This window comes from Balearica regulorum, chromosome 1 (assembly GCF_011004875.1).
Source record: "Balearica regulorum gibbericeps isolate bBalReg1 chromosome 1, bBalReg1.pri, whole genome shotgun sequence".
In the NCBI taxonomy this organism is placed as follows: Eukaryota; Metazoa; Chordata; class Aves; order Gruiformes; family Gruidae; genus Balearica; species Balearica regulorum.
In genome coordinates, this window is record NC_046184.1 from 93,008,792 (window position 1) to 93,025,294 (window position 16,503).

Consider the following 16,503-nt stretch of genomic DNA (forward strand, 5'->3'; position numbering starts at 1 on the left):
ACTGTGATGGCCACCATCACAATCACCATCAGAGTGGCCTCTGATCTTGTGCCTTATGAAAAGGAGGATTCCTGCAGCTGTCCCACAACTCACTGATTTTGTCGGTCCTGTTGTACCAAGAAGAGTTGGTGGCTGCCCATTCTGGCCTACTGACGCAGGTCTATCCGCGTGTCAGATGGTGGATTGTAGCACAGCAATTTGCAACTCATGAGCGTCCTCTCACCCACCCACCACCCTGTGGGGGTTGGCTGGTAGCTGCCTGGCCCAGTGGACAGCAGACCCCACTGTGAGTCTGCCTGTCGTGGTGCCAGGGTTTGTCCCAGCCCTAGGACTAAACCTTGAGCCTTGTCTGTTGTTGAAATAATCTTCCAACGTTTCTTTTTCAGAAATTCAGCAATGTAGTCAGCATTCTTTCAGGGTCCCTTATTCTGTTGTCCTGAAATGTGGAATCTTTACCCAGTATGCAAAGCCAATTCACACACAGGGTCGAGGTATTTGTTTATGTCACGGTTGCGCAGAGATGAGTACTAGGCGGTCACTCCACAAAGCTAGCACACCGGTTACAGTTACATTGTAGATTTATACAGTCCCGGGTGTTAGTTCCACCTATTAGTCACACCTTCTTAACTACAGTTGGTGAACGCTTTTCTTGCTTCGATGTAAAGATACAGTACCTTCCAAATTGACTATGCATGTTCGGTGAGTAGGGGTCTTTATCTGGGGAGGGGGTGTCTTCAGCACTGGAGGTATGGTTTTCATATTATAATGAAACAGTATAAGGACACCAATTGGAGGCATTTTGCTGACTTTTGACTCTCAAGGCTGTACCTCTCCTTGTTTGTAACAAGTGTTCCTCTGTTCAAGGTTCCTTTGCTGCATCTTATCTAAGTATACCTCATGCTAAGATAAATAATGTTCTTCATGCAGTTAAGTTGGGTATGTGGTATGCTAGTTATGTTAATTGTATCAGCTAGGCATCAGTTATGTTAATTATGTCCTTAAGCAGGTAGGCATCATGACCAGCAACTTTCAGGGTCCTCTAAAGTAACTGCAGTAAGCTCATATAAAGGAGCTGGCTTATAAAAGTGGTGGAGAAAAAACTGTTGTTAATGATCAACACACTCCTCTCATCCTTGAAAATCTATAGCTTCTTCCTTCACATATAATCTCATTATAATATACCGTCTGCAGCCTGCAAACAGTTCTTATCATAACCCGTCTAAAAAGTATGAATTTCTTTCTGATACGATTCTATACTGTCAAAAATCCTGCAAACTTGTGATATTGACAAGATAACCCTAAGCACTATTCTACAGTGTATTTCTAATAGCTTGTGTATTAAAATGAATTATTTGTCCTCATGTAAGGAACAATAGCAAACCTTGGTGAATAGCCAGCAGTGATACTAATAACTAGCAAGCAGGATCACAACTTACAGCAGTAGCTACATAATTTCGAACAGAGTTTTCTGCATTGTATTACTGCAAAGGAAATGAAAAATCACGCTTGTAGTTGACAAAAAGACCAACCTATAACCCTATATATTTGTCTGAAAGGACAGACTCCCTGTAAATAAACATAATAAAGAAAAAACCCTTTTCTGTAGAATCTAATTTAAAATTATACTTACAGACAACCTTAAGACTCCAAAGTTTGCAAAGTCATAAATAAGTATCTGGTAGAAGAGTTCTTAGCTAAACTGAAGTACAAAAATTAGTTATATGGTCACAATCACTTACCTGCAGAGTACCATAACTAAGAGGGGGAAAAGTAAGGGTGATGTTACTCTTTACTTCCTCATCCTTGGCCAAGTTCTTCTTCTGACTATGTGATATTACAAAGTTATGTCACATTGGTTTTCCTGTGAAAGAAAAGAGGTCGAAGGTATTAAATTTGACTCATTAGACAAAGCAAAAGAAGACATGTATTTCAAACATTTAGTTCTAAGTATTGTATTTAGACAAATATCTGTCATCAGAGATTCACCATCTTTCACCTGTAGGTTCCTGAAGAAACATTTGAGAAGACACTTAACTAATTCCTTGCTCTAGAAAGCAAAAAGAATATATACTTCACCCTAGGCACCATTCTCATCTTGAAAGACAGAGAAATGTTTTTTGAACTATATTCAGACAATATCTATGTATTATAGAAGCAATACAAAATGTGCTTCTTGCATTTTTTAAAATACTGAAATAATGATTTCATAATTTTCTTGGAAAATAGTATTTTCAAAGGACTGAGTGATGAATAAATTAGGAAGAACTAAAAAAAAAAAAAAAAGGATCAGGGATGATAATAATATGGCAGTGTAAAAAGATAGAGGTTAAGCTTTGCAGACTGTCAGCAAAGGGGATGAGCACCTTTGGAAGGTACCTAAATTCATGATGGCTGAACACAGTGCATCCCATTAAGACAGATACAGAATCTGACTTCTAGGATCTTCTCAGAGCAAGTCAGGTGACACAAAAGGTAGACCACAAAGCTAGTCAGCTCAAAATTGTTCTGATGCCAAAGCTACACCAAATCATTGCACGTTGTCATTAAAAGCTTTCACAGACAAATGCTGTGGTAAAACATAGACACTTGAATTTGGTAATGTTATTTCTTTATAAACAGCACCTTAGCTCTGTTTCAGACTTCTTTGATCTATGTGGCAGTGTGCAGCAAAATCTCCTGTATTGCTTGGAAAATTTTAACTTCTGCACATGGTAATGGAAAACAGTAGCAGTGTAGAGTATCAGACTAAAGCCAAGAGACCCTCTTCTAACCAAACGTGAGGATTAAAATATATTTACACTCTTGAAGTATGGGCAAACTCAAAAGTTCCTTTTAAGAAGGCTTTAAATTACTGCTGAAATCCCTAGGCATTTAGCAAAGGACCTGTTGTCTTGCAGAAAGACACAAATCTTTTTAGTCCCAGTGCTAACATGAAATTTCATGAACCAAGGTAGTAAACTGGTTTCCAGTCTGCTTTTTTTTATGATAGCCTGTCACTTCTTAAAAGGATTCTGACTTGTCTGTTCTTTGTAATTTTCCTTTCTGTAAACTACCGTATCAAGTGTGATTGCCCAAATAACAGGCATTTCTTCTTGTGTATCAGTAAGTGAGGATGAAGATGAGGATGAGCACAGATGGAGCAAAAGACTGCACAGGCAGATCAAACTCAGCAACAAGCGAAGCTTTCAGATTACATTTCTGGTTTCGTGTGTATATGTCATATAAGATTACTGGAAAGTACTGCGTTTCATTGCACTTGCATCTTCTGGCTCCTGGCATGTAAATTCCCACTTGCTCTCTCTTTACTGTGCAATCTCCTGCTCTGGAGAGGAGCAGATCTCAGATTGATTGTTAATGCCGACCCCCCTGTGGTGGGAATCGCCTTGGCTGGTGTTCCAGGTAGCTCACCATGTCTTTTGTGGTCAAGTTTTTTTTTTCTCAGTGTACAGCCCTTGAGAGTTTTCCTCTCTTAGTGCAAAACTAAGAGAGGCTGGAGAAAAAGCCGCTGCTTTACAGATAAAAGTCTGGGATTAATCCTGGTCCCTAAAAAGGCGGCCAGCCCTCTCTGTCTCTGCGCTAAGGGGAAAAGCTACTATTTTGTTTGGTCTTTGATGTACTTAAATTCCTCAAAGCTTTTGGGAAAGTCAGGCTAAGTCTTTTAAGTTTTCATTTAAGGGCATTTCTTAGGACATAATTTAAAATCTGCCATTGTCAGTTATCTTAAGTATCTCATAAGCTTGTGGGAGTCATTTTGGTTTGTGTGGGGTTTTTTCTTTGGTTGGTTTTGTTTTTAAGAGGACAAATTATTTTACGGCTGTATTTCTTAAATGTCAGTGAGGATTCAGACAAGCTCAGGGCAGCTGATGAAAATTGTATGCTGAAAATATTAACTGTTCTTAGTCATTTACCCTAAAGATCCTGAGCAATGGTTTCACTGTGAGGCAGCAGCGTCCTTTCTGCATGCAGATCAGCTTGTGAACTATTACAATTTTTAGCATCGTGTACTATGGTAAAGAGTGTCTGTTTTGCAGGGGAAAATGGAAGCAGAACCATAGGTGATACAGATTCTCTCCTGGATGTTCTTCAACAGTTCAGCCCCTTGTGCAGGTTTGAAAATGGAGCACATCATAAAAATGGATTGAAGGGATTTGTGGCTGAGGGATTTCTGAAATTGCTCTTGTCTTTGAAAGGTGTAGTGGCTTCCCATTTCTCCCCTTTGCAGAACTTAATTGTTATGAAAAAAGTGTTTGATGCTAACATAACAATTTTTGCTCTCTTACCCTTCTTTCACTTCCCTATTTTTGCAGCTGATATTACTGGAACAATGTGCTTTCACTTATTTTACCATTGCATTTTGCACTCAAGAACCACCAGAATATGCACAAAAATTCAGTGTTAGAATCCAAGTGTTCAAAATTGTTTAGCTGTCAGCATCAGGACAAAAGGATGCAAAAGTGTAGATGCACTGTCCTGTGCTTTGACTTTAATTAGTTAATTATTCTGAAATTAGTTTACAGTGAGACGAGGTAGCAGACATGTAAAGTAGATGTTAGAGCTTCTCTCTTCTCTGACTAGTGTTTTTTTATTATGATGTTTCTTGATCTCAAAATTCTAACAAAATCCTTTAAAGGTGTGTTTGCGAGAGAGACAGACTGGAGTTTAAAATCTGTATTCTGCTTATGACAAGTACTCTTTGTCTGGCATCTGGAGTAGTTGATTTGTGTCAGTACTATTTCCCAGAATCTTTTGATTAGCTTCCTGAGGACGGCGGTCTCTTCGATGGACAAAACCTACAGTCTTGGAGTCCCACGCTGTTAGTGACCTAGCAATGCTGCTGAGGGGCCACAGAAGAAAACACCACTTATTGAAATGTGGAGCACATCAGGTTTGCTTTTCTTAGGTAGATGGCTTTTTGCAGATTCTTCCAGGTCTGTTGCTAACTAAGTAATTATTTTATATGAACTGCCCACACTTTTTTTTTTTTTTTTAAGCCCCTGTATCTGACTGATAAATTATGCATTTTAAACTTAGAAGCCTTTATTGTGGGGGGTTCTGTTTCTTTCTTCTTCATGCACATGTGGGACCACCTGCTCTTTCCGGCATCAGATGTCTCCTGTTCTACTCCTTCCCAACTCCAAATTTTCTTACACCAGATCTATGGCTGTCTCCTCATACCATGCATTTCGTCTTCTAATGCAGCTTTGTGATCTTTTTTGAGCGTCCATGTTAAATGTTACCTGGTTTTGAGAAATCTCTTGCATTGCCTTGATCCATTTATACGCTTTCTCTCTGCAGCTGTTAACTTTGTTTGTTTGTTAATATGTTATTTTCATTAACGCATTTTATGATAGGGTGGTGTTAGTGGCAAATGACACGACAAAGGAAAAGACACCCGGGGAGCTCGGCTTAGCACTCATACTGACAGTTTGTGAAGCAAAGGACTTGGAATTTGATGATGTCCTCCTCCTTCACAATTTTTCCACCGACTCAGAGGCATTTAATTCTTAAGTATTTTCTGCATATTTTTTTTTTTACTTAATGCCTTGATTTTACATGATCTAATTGGCTTTCCAGCTGGGGAAGCGTTCACAGTTTCCTCTGAGGACAGGTGGTTTCACCACAGTAGGAAACAGGGCTCATCATAGATTTAGGAAATGAGCCTGTCTTCCCTTCGTGCTGCATCTTCCTTCCGACTGGCTGTTACAATTTCAGGGAGAGCCTGGGGGGGGTCACACAACACCGTGAGCACACAGCAGCCGCACGCTTACGGCACGTCCCTCCCTGGCCGCGTCAGAGCACTTGCTTTGGCGGAGGGACACCTCAGCACCCTCGCGTAGTCTTTACCCTGTACTGGGGCGCCGTGGCCCGAACAAGTGCCCTGCGTCATCGCGCTGTGAGCACCTCGGCGGCTCGGCGGGCGGGCGGGGTCCCGCAGGCAGCTCTCTTGGGGCGCGGCGGGGGGGCGCTCACCCGTACCCCGCTCCTCGTTAGTATAGTGGTGAGTATCCCCGCCTGTCACGCGGGAGACCGGGGTTCGATTCCCCGACGGGGAGGAGGCGTTGTCTTTTACCACCCCCCACCCCCCTCGGGGGAGCGCTCCTGTCCCTCCTCCCGCCGGACACCACCCCCCCCGCGGCGTGGGCGTGAGGGAGGGATGCGATCGCGAACTGCTCTGGAGCGGCGGCGTACGTGTTCCCGCCGCCGGGAGTCTCTTGGGAGAGCGGAAGGGGAAAGCGTGGCCGGTCGCTTCGGTGGGCGGTGCCCCCCCGCGGGTCGGCGTGTGTCCGTGTGCGGCGTGCAGCCCTGCCAGGCCGCCCCGTGCCGCCGGTAAACGCCGCCCGCGGACCGGAGGAAGGGGGCGCAGGGGAAAAATGAGAGTTTTGAAACTCTCGTCAGCCCGGTTAATGCCCGTGCTGCTCTGCCAGAGCGCCCTGCAACGACCCCCCGCGAAGCTGTCTGTGGAAGGAGCGGGTGCGGCGCCCGCGGAAGCCAGTCCCGGCAGCGGTTCCACCCGCGGCGTGTCCGTGGGAGCGCGTCAGCTGCGTGCACGCGCGGGGGGCCGCTCAGACCGGCCGGTTAGCTCAGTTGGTTAGAGCGTGGTGCTAATAACGCCAAGGTCGCGGGTTCGATCCCCGTACGGGCCAGTTGTTTTTGGTTCCCCACCCCCGAGGTAAGAAGATAGCAGGCTTCTACCTAATCTAATTTAATTTATTTTCTTTTATTTTTATTTGAGATGGAAGTGTAGCGGAAATGAACACGGTAGCCCCTGTGGGGAAGTTTCACTTCCACGATCAGCGGGCAGCGAGCGTGAGGCGGCCCGCAGGGACTTCACCTTGCACGGGCACCAGAGCAGCCGACAGCCGCCGGCTTGAAACCCTCCAGCAGTGACGTCTTACCACGTCGTGGCGGGGAGTCCACCACCCACCACCTTACTCCTCGTTAGTATAGTGGTGAGTATCCCCGCCTGTCACGCGGGAGACCGGGGTTCGATTCCCCGACGGGGAGAAGGCGCTGCTTTTTTTTTTTCCTTCAGCTGGAGCGAAGGAGCTGGCCCAAGGCAGGTTGCAGTCCTGTCTTGATCGCAGCAGAGATGCACAGTGCTGAAAGGTTTTCTCCTGAAAATGGACAGCTAGCCTTCTGCTCTCAGCAGGCAAGACTGGGACCCCAACCCAGAATCTCCCAGTTACTGATCAGTCAAGTCATGCTACTACAGCACATTTTAAAACACTTTCCCCTTCTCAAGCCTCAACATACACATAGTTAAGTACCACCTTTTTTCACAAAGAAAAGCAGACTTTAAGGTTTCAAATCATATGAAATATTCCCTTTATTCTTTAGAAAAATATTTCTAAAACATCCCAACATTCTCTAGGAGTAAGCAGTACTATTCAGGCACATATAATGCTTTCAGTTCCACTAGGAGAACACTTCACAGTAGTTTACAATTTTGCAGTCAATCAAATCAGCTAAGTTCTTAATCATGCACAGTAGTCCTGTGAGGGTGTCGGTAGCCCTTCACAAGGCAACATCAATGGGGTAATAACATTAACGGATCAATCTCAAAGAATGAGTTCACATATTTGCAAGTCATAACAAGTCTACAGCATTACTAAGGCACCAGGTAAGAGTATAAATAGCTATACTAAAATGCCATGCAACAGCAGTTTGAATGAACTGGTTTGCAGGCATTCCTGTTCTTTCATAATGGCTCAGTGTAAGCAATCCATCTTGTTCAGGATCCGTGTCAGTGCACCCAGTCTTTGGGATTGCGTAGAACCTCCAGGATTTCTGCTTCTTTCGAGCTCTCTGGAGGGGTGTGCATGTACTCCCACCTGCAGGGAGAGGGGAAACTCACTCAGACTGCCCAGCTGGCTGCCACTTCTCCCACACCAGGCTGTGTTTGGACTTGAGTTGCCTTTTCTGAGGATGCAAAGCTACATACACAGTTGACACTCTCACATCAAGGAGACAGATATGGCTACAAATCATTACGTTCAGTAAAAACAAGTAACACTGGAAGAGACAGGAGAAATGTTAGCTCGATCTTTTCCCCAACTTCTGGAAAGGCTGAAAGAACAAAGAAAAAGCAATGCCCCCTACCCCACAATCCATGCAGGTTTATTTGCAAAGATCTTTTAGCAGTCTCTTGTGACAAATAGTGTCACGAGGAAGATGAGCCAAAAAAAGAACCCAGACAAAAGAGAGTGAGGATACGAGTCCTAAGGGAAATCGCCAGCTTCAAATTTTATCATTTGATCCTGGTGCAGTATTTTCAGCCACCCAGGGCAAATTTTTCCAGAAGCTGGACTGGAAGCACAAGTAGTCCTTGTTGAATCTTGGTTTTAAAAACAAAGTTGACTAGACCACTTTTAATTGAAAAGGCAATTAAGAGGCATGACAGAGGAAGAAAAGTGTCAGCAGTCACAATGGGATGGGTACAACCTTTTTTTTTTTCCCCCCTCTTTTCTTTCTTGCAGGAAGGACCCATTCATGCTGTTAAGTGAGCTATTTATGTTGATGAAAACAAGCAAAACCAGATCATCCCAGCAATGAAACCAAAAGGTAAGATGGTACTACACCACCAGGTGAGGGACACATCTACTGCTGGCAGTGGGATGAAGCTATATGGTAGCTTCATCTATATGGTATGACCAGGACTGCCTTCATGGTTAAGGGGTAGCAGGCAAAGGTCAATTATCCTAGCAGACAGAAGTCACTAATGGAGTCTTATTCCTGATAGGGCCTGTGCTACTCAGCATATCTAAAAGCAACCTAAAAAGGAGCATAAACAGCAAATGACAGTTTGCTGATATTAGAAGTCAAATGAAGTCATCAGGTGTGAGCAGAAAACAAAGAGGCACTTTTTCACACAACACACAGTTAAACTGTGGAACTTCCTTACCTTACAACTTGTCAGGACTGCCATAAGCTCACATAGTTTCAAAGAGCTATTAAGCAAAAACCCATGGAGCGAGCAGGAGAAACCTATCAAGAGGTACTAAGCACAAAAAATACCACTTTTTTTTGGTCAGAAAATACCGAGGCTATGTTCTAGATATTTTTATCATTACTAGCAACTGGGCAAGTGTAGCAGACCAGAGAAGCATCTGCATGTATTTGGCCAGTTCTTGTATCAAGCATGAACTAACCACTGTTACAGAGACTGGACACCAGGACACAGCTTTGATTTAATCCTATAACATATTTTAATAAGAACAGTCCCTACCTGCAACTCCCCATAGCTACGCCCTTACCTTGCAGTCAGTGGCAGAGACATAAGAATGCTTTCAATTCTTGATCCTGGTGTCAGGAGGCCAAACTTTGTACCTCTGTCATAAACCAAGTTGAACTCCACATACCTACGGGGAGTGAAAAGATGCAACAAAAACCCAAGTTTATTATCACAAGTTGCTTGTGCCTTCTTCAGCTCGCAGAAACCAAACAAAAACAGCCTGTCTACTGTGTTGGGTGTCACAATGAAACCTGGTTTGGGGCCAGCTGTTCTCTAAAATCCTCTGCATAGGAATGCAAGTGTGACCTTGCCACTCCACAAAGCATAGGAAGTAACAGATGAGAGCAGACAAACTATTCAAGGAGAGCATTCTGTACGGTGCTATACTAGCTTCTTCTAGGCCTCAACCCTGCTGGCAAGCTCAACACCAAGTTTAGCTTGGTTATGCTAGCACTCCTTTTTGTGGTGGTGTCAGACTTAAGAGGAGCCTTAAAGGAACTGGAAATGACCACAGGAAAAACTCTACTTTGCAGTCCTCCATGCTGAAGGACACATAAGCAGCAAGGTCAGAACAAGATTTTTTGTTTCTTGGGGGGAGTTGAAAAGCAGATGTCAAGACAGCTTCAGAGTGCTGCCTGGGACTTGGAAGTGCCAGAATACAGTTTTCTGCCCCCAGCATAGGAACAAAGCGATGACAATTCAGCAGGGGTTATCTTAGTAACCAGTACTGAGGTATTAGTACTAACAGAGATACATGAAGGGAGGAGCTCTTATCTGTTTGCAGAAATGGAGAGCTTAGCCTAGCCCAATAACCTGCACACACCTCCAGGGAAATAAGCAGGCCTCATGAGCTGATCCTGGTGGCAACTTAAAGAAGCTACACCCTCCTATAACCTTAGCAGGATCCTGAAAGACCAACACTCCCAGGAATAGCCTCACCTGCTCATTTGAATAATTACTGCAGGCCAGTGAGCTAAACTGGAATGCTTATGCCTTCTTTATGCCACTCTGAGACTTCTCTGCAGCAAAGGCAGAAATGAGAGACTTTGCAGTTCTCCACAAAGCATACATATTCTCATTTCTCCATACGCTTACACAATCGCAGGACATAAAGGAGTACAACTGTATCTACCGATGTACTTAACCTTTTGCAGCATTAACAGTTGTTCACGTTAACAAGCATCCTCAAAAGTCTTTTAAGTTACATTGACTTTGGACCATGCTAGAAAAACAAAAGCCCTCTGTATCTTCATTCCTTTACAAAGAGTTCACTGCATCCTCATGTCAATGCCAAGGTCAGATAGAATAAGTATGTATGTAAGAAGCTGAAAGCACTCTTGGGTACAGTTATTCCATGACTTTCTGGGGCTTAGCTTCATTTCGGAATAGGAAGCATGACTCCCTCACGCTCCTCATGTCACAGGGCAGTCCTATATCCTGCACCACTAAGCTGCAGGACAGGGCAGGATTCAGGACACCACACACTCCTCTGCCTGTTGCAGCAGCTTCTGTTTTTTGAAAGAGCTGGAGAGAAACTGTGACATTTCATATGGCATTCTCTGGCAAGCTTTGGAGCACTTACACGAACGTAGCCCACACCACAACAGGACATAAACCCTGCAACCATGAAGAACTAGCTCATTTTTTTCTTGCCAGCATAATCCACCACCTGTGCATTCTTTTGCTCCTTCAGTACTCACCGTCCTCTCCGTAGCTGCTGCCACAGCTTTTCCTCTGGTGTGAAGGAGTCATGGCAGTGCTTTTTCACAATGGGAATGTAACAAGGCACAACAGCTTTGGCACAACTCTTCACAAACTGGAATACTTCCTCCTTGGAGGGAGAGTCCACATCGTCAAAGAATATGCCTCCAATCCCTCTTCGCTCGTCACGGTGCTTGATATAGAAGTAGTCATCGCACCTAGAAAAGGTAGCAGACAATTACTAATATGGTCCACAATATTCAAGGAAATTAACAGAACTCCAAACAGTTATGTGGCATAGGATGGCACCAGTGAAATATTGATGAAAAGTCAATTCCTGCAGTGCCAGGTGCCACAATGTTTCACTGACTGCTGAGAGCCAGGACGGTACAGCACCATCTGGAAAGCACTCCTGCCTTCACTTACAGTAAAAGCTCTGATAAATGGTCTCTGCAAAGCTACGTATCACCGCACAGTCACTGAACACGTAACACTCAAACACCGTTGCAGATGCTTCCACATGCAATGATTCAATCCACATCCTCTACTCATGAGGAGAGGAGACACCTGATTTCTAAACTTCACTCTAAGAGCTCTTTGTAGATTTCATTCCCTGAATTATATATAGATGCCAAATTACTTGTACGGCTTTCAGATGAACTTGAAATAAACTTGGAAGATCATTTCTTTATTCTTTTTGCCATTCTAGTGAAAGAATTCATTTTCTGCATCAAAACTAAAGAATCTATAAACCCAAGACCAGATAAGAAAGGCACTGTCACTTAAGGAAAAATCAGAAGTGAGTCACCCTTCCTTGGAAACAGGGTTTTTAATAGTTAAACTTGGAAGATGGTGCCATTCTAGCAGTGGCTTTTCATGGCTCATGTTCAAGTTTATGAAGGAGTAAGCGCAGCTTAAACTACAACAAGGAGGCAATTAATATCTTTTGTATTTATTGGGAGTATGTAGGTGTGCAATTACTATAAATTAGCTGATTCATGGTATCCACAGCCTATCTTGCTTACAGTTGCTTGCTTGGGCAGCCATGCTCTGCAACTCTTCACACGGGGGAGAGTTAGAAGGGAAGTAGGAAGCAGAAACCATCAACAGCAAGGAAACCCTGCCTTTCTTTAGGACTAGTTTTCCATGCATGTATCCATCCACAGTTGCTGTTCACAAGCAATATAAATGGCATGGCCATAGCAGGAGAGATATGGAGATATAACAGACTTTTTTTTTTATTAACTGGGATGATCAGCTTTTTTTTTTTTTAATAGCAACAGGAAGAGTTAGGAAAAAAGGGCAAGTCAGAAATGCAAGAGAACAAGCCTGACAAAAATCTTAAAGCTAGATCAGGAAGACAGCGTGGTAAGCATAATGAGCTTTTATGTTTGAGAAAGGTGGGAAAAGGGGCAACACTAATTAGAAGCTCAGAGAGATTCCCACTGCTCCAGCAGTGAGAACCGCATGCCTGTACACAGCTGCTGCTTACAGCAAACACTCATGCTGGGACTGAGAAAACTGCCTTTGTCCATGGCATACAATTAGTCCTCCCCTGAGCTGCCCTCAGACTAAGAACAGGGACCTTTCTCTCCCACCCCCTGCAGCTGGCATTACTAGCCTACTTATGCTGCAAAAAACCTGACCATTACGGCAGACACTCTGAACTACCATTCAAAAATTCCTCAGAGAACAAGATTGTAGCCTTAGGGTTGTGTAAGATGTGTTTCTCTACTAAGTGGTTCATACCCAAGCTACAACACCCACTTTATCTCCTCTCCTCAGACAAGACCTGGTAGTTTTACAAAAGGGCAGCCCCTCCTTCCTGGATATCACAGCTTGTAGCAGATACAATTATCAGACACAGAGCAGCAAGCCCCCACAGAACAGTGAAGGATCCCATCACTTGTATCTTTCCGTCCAAGAAGAACATTCAAAGTTTGCATCTTTAGAGAATATGCTGTTTAACTCTTGGTGAACGTGTCACTGGAAAAAAAAAAATTACAGCTCCATCAAAATTATGAAGATTCTATATTATGGACAAGTGAGCTCCTTTACCTACCTGGGGGGAAAAAAAAAAAGGTAATGAGGGACAGACTGAAGGCAGAAAAACTGGAGTGGGATTTTCAGAACTGCAGCATTGGCCCAAGAGCTCCCATTGCAGTCATGCACATTTACCATGAGTTCACTGTAAGGAGAATTAGTGCAAGTCCACAGGGCAAAAGTCTTGTCCTAGTTTAATACCAGAGGCTAAAAGGAAATTTTGAGCTGCCTACTGAGGTCTATGGCTTAAAAAATCTTGTAGAGTCAGCTTGGGTTTTATTCCAGCTATGGATTTATGATCCTAGTTATCAACTCTCTGATCTGAAAAATTCAGGCCTCTGTAAATAAGAGATTGCTTTACATTTTGTCCCAGTACACATCTGCTGATTTTCATTAGGGTCTGCTGATACTCATCAAAAGGCAGAGCAGAGCCAACTGTTCCTAGAATAGATTTAACTGGTGATACCCAGTGCCACCTTCTGCTCCCGCAGAAGGAGCCCAAGCGCCTCTCTCCCCACATACCATTTCTTGTACTTGGGATACAGCTTCAGATCATGCTTGTCACAGGCTTCTTTCAGGGTCTTGTGAAAATGAACGGCATCCTCTTCATTCAAGTAAGTTGGAGTGAGGTCAGTCCCACCACCAAACCACCACTGTTTAGTTCCTACAGGAGAGAGGCAAACAGCAACATTCTTCTTCTACACTTCCAAACAGAAATACATTGCTAATGGTTCACCAAGAACTAACAACTACTTTTACAATACAAATCAAAATCATTATTCAGTGGTGTCCCTAAAACTCAATAATGAAAAATTTGAGTTTGAGGTAGTGTGATGACTTCAGGAAAACATGAAATAAATTTCAAAACAGTGAAAACCATCTGTTCAGTGTTTTGGACCAGTGACCCTGACTACAGGATATCAATTTCACAAGATGGGCTGGCAACTCGTATTCAAGAATCCAGAAACATTTTACTGCAAGTGAAAGAAAGGGAACATCATTATTAAATCCAGGGAAGTAACTGACAAAAAATGATCCATAATGCTCTGGCAAAATAACTGAAAGAAAACTCTCCTTGAGCTTCTGACAGTACACACGCTGTCACAAGGTACAGACGGGCTCTCAGCGTCTGACCACCTAGCCTGGAGTCCCGCTTCTGACAGTGGCAGGTTGCAGAAACTCGGGGGAAAAAAAAGGCACAATGCAGTTAGAGACTGATGTTTCTGACAGTACGTTCCCCCCCAGCTGCTGAGATGAAGGTATATCCTGGCCAAAATGCTCATCAGTCCTTCACACACCTTTCTTCTACTAAATTCTAGAATTGCTTCTTTGAATATGTTTCACATATATTCATAACCTACATTTTAACTTAAATGGTGTACTCTGCAGAAAGTAAACTGCAAAACCCTTTACCAGATGCACGCATCACACTGATTTTACAAATGAAGGCCCAGAGGTTAAGAGATCCAGAGCTACGCAACAGACTCTTGGCACAGCTGGGAACAAACCCAGACCAGTTCTTAACCTCTTACCCTAGACATGCGTTCATGCATCCTTCATGTGGAGTCAGACATTTCATGTGTACTTCATTGGATTAAAATTCTTACCATCCGCTTCTTCAATTTCAAAGTATCTGTAGTTGAAGTGCATGGTTGGAACATGAGGGTTCTTTGGATGGATAACAGAGCTCACACCCATGGCGCAAAAAGGCAGCTTCCCTAGATAAAAAGATGCACAGAAAAAAATGTTCAGTGTTTCAAATAACTTCATTTATTATCATTTAAGGAACACCACTGTTTTTCCTTAGATTCCAAGCTACTGTTCCACTACAAGAAAATTTCTCACATCGGGTCACCATAATCAACGTGCAATTTACTTCTCATCCACACACTTCTGTGCACCTAACTAAACGCTTTTTTTTTAATTTGTCCTAAAATGCAACAATATGTTGGAGTACCCACTAGATGTAGATGGCTTAAAACGTAAGGCACTGCTAAGGCTTTCCGCCACCTGCACTCCTCAGAACTGTCCTTTGCTACATGAATGTGGGTTGAATCCTCTTTAGCCTTCAGATCTTTTTGGTCCTCTCCATCCACTTCTTTGGTACATAATTCCTGCGCTGCTTCACTGTTGAGCTACAGCGTCGTTACCGAGAAACAACCTGTGCCCACAGCTCACTGCTTAAAGCAGCAAGACAGAGGGAGAAGCACTCTGATATCTAGTTTTTTAGGGATATGAAAGTCCACCTGCCGTGCTTACTGGTTGGAAACTGGCATGATACAAATGAAATCTTCCCTTGGGCAGTGATTAGTCGGCCCTCCTCCTGTTCTGCTGGAAGGCCAGACTCTGCTGTCCAAGTACCCGCACGGGAACACTCGGGGGAACACGTCCCGGTCCCCTACCCCACCTCCCCGCCGGACACCTTACCGTCTTTGGCCTTCAGAGACTTCCCTCTGCTTCTCATCTGCCGCGCTGCCTCCTCGGACAAGAGCCCGAACACGACGGACACGTTGACACCCGCCTTCTCGAAGACCTCGCCGTCTTGCAGCACGCAGCTGATGCCGCCTCCGCCTGCCAACGCCAGGGTCACCCCGCGCCGGGGCCGCCGCCCGCCGGGCTGACCGAGCCCGGGGTGCCGGTGCCCGGGGTGACCCCCTCGGCCCCCCCGTACCTTCCTTCCTCTCCCAGGTGTCGACGGCGAAGGTGGCGCCGGGGTCCAGCGCGGCCAGGGCGCGGCACACCTCCCCTTGCGTCTCCATGATGAGCAGCTCCATGCGGCTCCGCAGCTCCCGCCGCCGCCGCCGCAGCTCCCGCAGCCCGCTCACCGGCGGCGCCATGAACCGCTGCCGCAGCTCCTCCTCCTCCTCATCATCATCCTCGGACGCCGCCATCGCGGCCTGGTGCCGCCGCCACAACCCCAGCCACAGCCCGCCCAGCGCCCCCGCCGCCGCCAGCGCGGCCCGCCGACACCCCCGGCCCGCCGACACCCCCGGCTGCGCGGAGCCCAGCGCCCGCCGCCCTGCCGCGGCGGCGGCGAGAGCGGGCGGGCCGCGGGCGGCGCGAACAGCCCCGCGAAACAGCTGCGCAGCCGCCGCCGCCATGATGGGCACCAGGGCCGCACTGCCGGCGGGGCGGGCCGCGGCCGGGCCGGGCGGAGCGGAGCGGGGGCTGGGCTGGGCCGGGGCGGGGCTGGGCCGGGCCGGGCCGCGCCGCTCAGCGCGGTATATAAATATGTGTTTATATGTGCGTGTATATGTCTGTACGGGAGGGTCCGTTCCGGCTGGGTGCTCGGTCGCCCCCCACCCCTCCCTCCCCGGAGCTGGGTTGGCACCGGGCTGCCCGCCTTGTGTCGGTTGTGAGGCCGGGAGAGGCAGCGGTGGAGGGAACCCTCGGGCGCCGCGACCTGCCCGGTGCGGCGTTGGGAGAGGGGGCTGCTGTGCTTGCACCCCTAAAACATTTCTGCGTGCTAGGACCACGTAACTCGGTTTTGTCAACGCAGCTGCTTGAGGCTGCAGTCATGTGAGTAA

General features: G+C 45.6%; 1 protein-coding gene, 1 long non-coding RNA gene and 3 other non-coding genes across 5 annotated transcripts in view; 4 read left to right on the top strand and 1 right to left on the bottom strand.

Annotated features, from left to right (window-relative positions):
* The window catches only part of LOC142600096 (uncharacterized), a 6,017-nt gene extending 1,190 nt beyond the window's left edge, over positions 1–4,827 (top strand). Inside the window, exons 2-3 of the long non-coding RNA XR_012833549.1 lie at positions 4,032–4,190; positions 4,755–4,827. This is a non-coding gene — a long non-coding RNA (uncharacterized LOC142600096). The remainder of the gene's footprint in view (positions 1–4,031; positions 4,191–4,754) is intronic.
* Positions 4,828–5,981: 1,154 nt separating this feature from the next.
* On the top strand, positions 5,982–6,053 carry TRNAD-GUC (transfer RNA aspartic acid (anticodon GUC)). The gene has a single exon. It is a non-coding gene; the product is annotated as a tRNA-Asp (tRNA).
* Positions 6,054–6,570: 517 nt separating this feature from the next.
* Positions 6,571–6,644, top strand: TRNAI-AAU (transfer RNA isoleucine (anticodon AAU)). The gene has a single exon. It is a non-coding gene; the product is annotated as a tRNA-Ile (tRNA).
* Positions 6,645–6,933: 289 nt separating this feature from the next.
* On the top strand, positions 6,934–7,005 carry TRNAD-GUC (transfer RNA aspartic acid (anticodon GUC)). Its single transcript has one exon. It is a non-coding gene; the product is annotated as a tRNA-Asp (tRNA).
* A 304-nt stretch (positions 7,006–7,309) lies between these two features.
* Positions 7,310–16,101, bottom strand: CPOX (coproporphyrinogen oxidase). Its single transcript, XM_075766344.1, has 7 exons — positions 15,648–16,101; positions 15,404–15,547; positions 14,584–14,694; positions 13,499–13,640; positions 10,933–11,151; positions 9,255–9,359; positions 7,310–7,832 (listed from the first exon to the last, which is right to left on the bottom strand). Exons 1-7 carry the CDS (start codon positions 16,075–16,077, stop codon positions 7,745–7,747), a joined length of 1,239 nt encoding a protein of 412 aa, XP_075622459.1. The 5' UTR covers positions 16,078–16,101; the 3' UTR covers positions 7,310–7,744.
* Positions 16,102–16,503: the final 402 nt, after the last annotated feature.